This window comes from Lygodium microphyllum, chromosome 5 (assembly GCF_053477565.2).
Source record: "Lygodium microphyllum isolate KBCC chromosome 5, Lygodium_microphyllum_v1.1.10, whole genome shotgun sequence".
NCBI classification, from domain to species: domain Eukaryota; kingdom Viridiplantae; phylum Streptophyta; class Polypodiopsida; order Schizaeales; family Lygodiaceae; genus Lygodium; species Lygodium microphyllum.
The window spans coordinates 54,915,523-54,922,574 of record NC_141139.1 but is presented as its reverse complement, the minus strand read 5'-3'; the positions used below and the strand labels follow the sequence as shown (position 1 = coordinate 54,922,574).

General features: G+C 40.1%; 1 protein-coding gene across 6 annotated transcripts in view; it reads right to left on the bottom strand.

The window, feature by feature from the left end:
* Window positions 1–984: 984 nt before the first annotated feature.
* The window catches only part of LOC148035839 (uncharacterized), a 32,166-nt gene continuing 26,098 nt past the window's right edge, over window positions 985–7,052 (bottom strand). The window contains exons 2-5 of one of the 6 annotated variants that reach the window (XM_087677854.1): window positions 3,588–3,720; window positions 2,356–2,566; window positions 2,021–2,187; window positions 985–1,431 (exon numbers count right to left, since the gene is read on the bottom strand). In XM_087677854.1, coding sequence (XP_087533980.1) covers window positions 1,219–1,431; window positions 2,021–2,187; window positions 2,356–2,566; window positions 3,588–3,720 — 724 coding nt within the window. In that variant the 3' untranslated portion in view covers window positions 985–1,218. The other 5 variants (XM_087677855.1, XM_087677857.1, XM_087677853.1 and 2 more) reach the window with 5 other exon arrangements.

Genomic DNA, 7,052 nt, shown 5'->3' with positions numbered 1-7,052 from the left:
ATATGGAGCTTTGGATATTATTGTCATTACTTTTTTTTTTAAAGTGCTTTGAAATATCTCGATTGAAACTCAACATAATCAAAAACAAAAGCCAAAGATTAACTATAGTTTCTATCATATCTAGAGCGATGAAAATGAAAAGTTAAGTTGAACAAGAGCTATGATCTTTTGGCAAGGTGGAAATCCAAGAATACATGAAATGAAAAAGTAGGTAAACCAAAAAAAAAAAACTAAAGACCACTAAAGACACGTAAGGGCAAGGATTACAACCATCCTATTAAATGGTTATAAACCATGCAAAATAATGATCGTAGTTAACCTATTAACTTATTTAAACTGAAAGCCTAACCAAAAAAATATTTACAAAATAGCTTTTATAGAGCCCAAATGAAAAAGAAAAAGAGTTTCAAGCTATTCTTGAAATTAAATGAAGTCTATCACACAATGACACAAGACAGTTTTTTAAGTTAAAACAATATTTTACTAATTGATTTTTTAACAAACAAAATTGGAAACAAATCATTAGATTTAAAACTTAGTGACCATTTACTTCAAATAAGTCTGATCCCACAAGCTACTGCATCATCATCAGTTCTGAATGATGGTCATGTTTATAGTCAAATTAATTGTCTCAAAATCCTCTTTCCGATTGTGTAATTTTATGCATAAACTCCGTCTGTTCTGAAAATTCTCATCCCTGATGGAACCCTGACTCCATGCTTCCATGTCATGCCACACAACCATGTATAGCTTTCATCTCCTTGCCCTCTATTGTTACAAGTTAGGGTTATACCCTGACAAAACAAATTTAGGATTATACTCCACTGTGAAGCTGATAGCACAAGATGCTTGAGCATAGAGTATGACCGTCTACTTGAATATGTCGAAGGTCACTGATAGAGAATGGACAACTAACTCCTTACAAAATAAAACTGCCATCATTCTTTACATATAAGCCTGAGGATTCATGCGATAGACAAAGAATGGTTTTGAAAGTAGGTTTTGCCTGCGATCATTCTTTACATGAGCTAAGCATTCATATGATAGCCCCTTGACTACAAGTCTCAATCTAAGCCCTGGCATTAATAAACATCATCTCATGTCTTAAGTAACAAGCCATTCTTACTTAAATTACTTATTCTTGCTGGAATAATGTGTCAACCATTTACAAAAAAACAATGGGAGGTTAGTGTGTTCTCTCTGAATGCACACTAAAAATCACAAAATGTTGGGAACTTTGTTTCCCTTCCTCTGATCCTCAAACTCTTCACTTTTGCCACGAGGAATAAGATCATGAATTGAAAGCTCCAAGAATGGCGGATTTGGACCTTGCAAAATAGCAGCCATTGTTTCACTGTCAAGCTCTATGTTACGAAGATTTTGTCTGAAGCTCTTTGTTGCCGCTGCAGGTGGGCCCCGTGCCACACAAGCCTACAAATATAAATTTCAATAGAATATTGAATATCTCCTTTGAAAAGCTGGCAGCAATCCTTTTCATGTGCTTGTAAGGAAGTATGTGCATGAATTATATACATGCTCTCAGCATGCATAGCCTAAGGATAAACATCCATTGCTGAGAATGAGTTTCTACGCATGCACATTGTTCACGATCCACCTCCTTTTGTTCGTCTCAATTGTTGAAAGTTACCAACAAGTTTATCTGATATCATTATGATGAAAAACCACAAAGCAAACAAGTGCATGTCACCATTTCAAAGAGAAACACAGGTCACAAATTTTGAAGGTACTGCCTTGTAAGCTGGTGTCCCTTTTTGTGCAAAAAAGGCAGCCTTTTTAAAGGGAACATCTGGCACTAAACATTTATGAGTTTGGACTACTCTTCATTAAACTAAACATCATGCCCGTTCACATCACATGGTTTTCCCCCTACAGGATTTTAAGGTTGCTTGCTGTCTCTTTTCCAAGACAAGTTTCAAGCAGTTTGTGTAAGCACAAACATGTGTACATTCAATGAATAGGAGTACAACAATTTGCATTTGCAAATATAAAGCATGCTTACCCAATGATCATTTCCAAGATTATCAAGGTGGAAGGACCAGTCGTGCATTTCTACCCCATCAAGTCGTAAGTGCACAGCCGGACTCCATCTATCTCCGTCTCCATAGTAGAACTCTGCCCTTTGTAAATCAAAACCAAGTCCAATTCCAAGCGCTTTGATGTAAGCTTCTTTCATGCACCAAAACCTGTTTGTTCAGGAAAAGCTTTGCAACAAGCTGTCCAAGCTGGTTTTAATTCTTAATAAGATCAGAAGCCTGACTGTTTAATCCACACCTTGTGCATATCTGTGTTTCAAATACCTGTTAAATTGATTGATTAAGGGATCAGATTGAGGACCTGCACTGTGTATGATCCTCCATTCAGTTTGTGTGAAACACGACCTGAAATTATTGATATACTGCTGAGCAGTTTCGTTCCTTTGAAGATCACACGCCATGATGTCCAACCCCACAATACACAGTGGTTCAGAGGCAATTCCAACATACTCTCCATGATGAGAAACACTGAAGTTCAAATTCGGCAAGATTGTGTTACTCAAGGGATTTGCCTGGAAAATTATCAAAAAAAGGTTAGCCAGGCCTCTCTCTCGTAGTTTGACCTTCAAACATCAGGAAGATACTACTCCACTTTTACTGAGATGGTTCAGATAAAAAAGAGTACAACAGACTCGCACTTGCAATGACCATGAGCATGTGTCCTTTCAAGTGCATGCACCAGATTAGTGTATTGCCTTACTTAATGGCATCCAAACATCATGTCAAGCAATAAAACTGGTCAGAAAGCTAATTGTGGAAAATAGAGAACTCATTTGCTTTTGTGCCTGACATGCCCATCATCTAGCTTCATTTAAAAGGTGTAATAGTGTTGAGGCAAAACACCACCCTGTAGTCATGCAGGTCAATACTCAATGCAAAAGCAACAAGCTCCACACAGAGTTAAGCCCTCTAACAGCACAAGTATGATCACATAACAAAACATTCAGCAACAAATCCCAAGCTTGATGACTGAAATCATGCTGCTGAGAGTCATGCAACAAAACCCAATTCATCTGGGCCAACCTTCAGCTCTTCTTTCTTGGACCTAACACAGTTACAGTACCTTCTAAGGCCTTGTCAATGTGCAAGCACCTGTATGGCTTGCTCAGTCCCTTTAAAGTTCAAAGTGAGACATAAACCATGTAGACTGGATACATAACTTTGACCAGACAGCTACTAAATACATAGCAACTATAGAAGGCATCTTGAAAAAAATTGTTTGCATCAAATTTCAAGGTGCACAAGAAGGGGCAGTTACATGAGTCAAGGGAGAACTATTCCTGGATGTCTCCTGAATTAAAAATTTACTAATTTCCAGCAAGCCTCGATCCATGGCAATTATTTGCTTGCACAATCCTGCAAATGAGAGGTGCATCTAGATTTGCGATGATCTAGTTCAGATGCTCTTTGTATGATAACATCTGCTGTTCAAATAAGCCAAACAAAAGAAATACAACAAATAGCACAAAACAGGCACACAAAAGGACATATGTACAACAAATAGCAGCAAGAAGAAGGTATGATAAGACAAACCAAATAAGGCTTCCCTTCTTTTGTACGAAGGATGACAATATCTGCATATGGAATATCCAAAAGAACATGAATAAGCATGTGTTGCATCAAACGACTAATTAGAGCCCGTTTTTGGTCCTCGAAGTTGATGAATCTGTTAAAAGCAAAAGTGAAAGATTAATGCCTCTGTGTGTGTGTGTGTGTGTGTGTGTGTGTGTGTGAGAGAGAGAGAGAGAGAGAGAAATACTCGAATAAAGCCACATGTTAACCGCACTTGAGTGGCTTGTACAGACCTTAAGACGGATTAACAATTTAAATTTAATTGTCTAGTAAAAGTAAATCATTTTACCCAACAATTAATTTTTGGCAGGACAATTAGCTCAAAAAGCCAGGCAAGCATCGTCTTTAACCTGTCTATTCCACTTATCCACACTAGTTTGCCATCACTAGCATCATCACTGTTGTCAGCCCTCAATCGCCCCACCCAACCAAGTGCCTGTGTTTCATCATCCTCCTAGGTCAATCCCCAAGGGTGCTCCATTCCTAAACCCAAGAAACCTGCTTGCATAACATCCCTTTAAGACTAGATTTTGCAACTGCCAAAAACCCTGATCATGCTAACGTAGGGGCAGATTTCACAATGTAGACTGATTATCAGACTTATGGATTAGTGTATGAGAGAAGGGGGTGAGCGGAGATCAAAGATTTTGATAGTGCGATGATGCGACGGGAGTGCAAAGGGATGTAGATTGGGTTTGTGGACGAACCATCAACAGCTATTTAAGAGCGTCAGCGGGCCTCCCATTTTGAAATATGTACATCAGAAGGCGTGATTTCATGAGTAAGTTGTAGATTTCATTGTTTTATGATAAATTTTGATTAAAAATGATTGAAAATGATTGTATTTGTTTGCAAATGCTCTAATTTATCAGTCATGTTAAAGTAATCAAGAAAAATCAATCGTATAATAATTTTATGCTAAACACACAAAACCCGCAACTATGCAGTTTAAGGAAAATTGTGCATTTTTTGGAGTATTACGCTAAGTTATCTAAGAAGCGTATGAGATGGGCAAATCTTCTCTCTATGTTTCGCTTTCCAATTGTGCACATTGATGGTAACAAAAATGTGGTGGCTGATGCATTGTCTAGAAAGCCTCGAATTTCAGTAGTTACTATGGTTTATCGCACTAAGTTTGATGCCATGAAAGAGCAATATGCTGCTGATTTGAACTTTGGAAATGTTTATCATCAGCTTTGCAACTGCCAAAGGTATGAGCATAATGCATTATGTGCTTTGAGATAGCTTTCTTATGACGCATGGGTGGCTATGTGTCACAAAGCAAGCCTAAAGTGATGATTGAAAGTCATGCTCCTCTATATGCAAGACATGGAGGCACTGATGCTACAGTCAAGCTAGTGGAGCATTTCTTTTATTGGCCACCTTTGAGACATGATATAGAGCAGTTTGTGCGCACATGCATTGCATGCCAACAAGTCAAGTATGATAGGCAAAAGATTCCAAGGTTGTTGCACCGTTTGCCTATTCCTAACAAGCCTTGGCAGAGCATTGCTATGTATTTTATTCTTAATCCTCTGAAGACGCCTGGTGGAAATGATGGGATGGAAACGATTATATGTAGGTTCAACTAGCATGCTCATTTTATACCTATTCGCAAGAAGATCAAGGTTGATCATATCACACAGATCTTTACGCAATACATCTTTAAGTATATTGGCATCCAAGAGTCAATCATTAGTGATCGAAATCCTCATATGGCTAGTTTGTTTTGGAAAGGACTCTTTAAGAATACAAGTACCATGCTGAAATTTTAATTGTCCTTCCATCGACAAACTGATGGAGAATCGCAAGTAGCAAATTCTACAATGTTGGATATTTTGCGGTGCTATCTATCAAAGTATAAGTCAAAGTGGGAATAGTTCTTGCCATTGTGTGAGTTTGCCTACAATAATACCGTGTATACTTCCAATAGAAAGGCTCCCTTTGGCGTTGTGGAGGGTGAAAAGAAACCTCGGTCAAAGTGCTGCGATGCAGAAATGTATGGCTGGACTAAAAGAAAATGGTGAATACGGAGAGAGAGAGAGAGAGAGAGAGAGAGAGAGAGAGAGAGAAACGATGGTGCTCGATGTTCTGACCTGCACGCCCCATCTTCTGCCATCCCCTAAGTGAACTCTAGTCATTTCTGGTCTGCACTCTCTGTCCTTTGCCTTTGCCTGAGCCCATAGGCCTGCCACACTGCCTTCCTGCAGGTCACACAACCCACCTTGCGGCCTGTGGAGCATCTGACCTGGCTGTGCTGCCCTAATCTGAGCACAGTCTGAAGACTGTTCTCTAGATCTGCACCCACCCCTGTCACTGCTACAGCACTGTTCCTATACAGGCATAGGAGGACAGAAATGAGGACAGGGGGCCAGACCTGAAACACTCAGAGCCAGACAACCGCAGGTGCTCTAGAATAGGCAATGATCTTGTTAGGAGTAGGCAGGGGAGTGAACCGGCTGCAGATGCAGTACAGATAGGATGTCAGATCACAGAATTAATTAGCTGCAAGTGTAGACACAGGTGGTAGGTGCATTTCAAGTGACAACCTGCAGACACACTCAAGCCCAGACCTGCGCAGCCCTAAACAGATACAGCTCGCAGGCAGAGGCCTGACCTGGGTTAGCATCTCTGTGCAGACCAAGATCTACAGCACAGAGAGAGAGAGAGAGAGAAAGAGAGAGAGTTCCTTCAAAGATCGATGCAACCTTCCACTGACCAGTGTGATCCTGAGCATGCAAAGAGATCTCTGTGCAGATGCCCTCAATAATGCAGTGGTAGCAGTGGTAGACACGTTGTAGCCGGATATGGATGAGGATGAAATGACCCCGAATTCTGACACGGAACATACTGAGCCCCTTGCCAAGCATTCCATGTGTGTTGAGACCTCCCTGGTGGAAGGGACAAATGCATTGCCTTGCGAGGAATCGCAAACATTGCCTTGTGCTTCAGAGATGGGTCACACTTTGTCCTATGCTCAAGCAACAACACAGTCAGATGACTCCCACGACTTGGATTGGGATCATCTTTTGGAATTTACCAACACATTGCTTGGGGAGTATATGCAGCATAATCAAGATAATTGCAGTGACTTTGAAGAGAGTGATGTCATCATCATTACCATTGTGGATACAAAAAATTTCATTCTCCTCCTTCCATGAAAAAGCTATCATCCCGTTCTTTACTGCCAAAATTCCTACAATGTCTTCAGTATGCTTATGTTTGATGAGTGTTGTACAAGAGGATTGTGTGGAGGACATTTGTGTGGCCTCACGGGGGTTTTATGAGGTCATGCTCCAATCCCCTCATCAATGTGAGGTGCTTTTAAGTAAGCTGCCATTGTTTTATGATTGCAAACTAGTGCATGTTGTCCCATAGCGGCCCATAGCAGTCTTCACAAAATTACTAAAGCAAGAATGTCTGGTT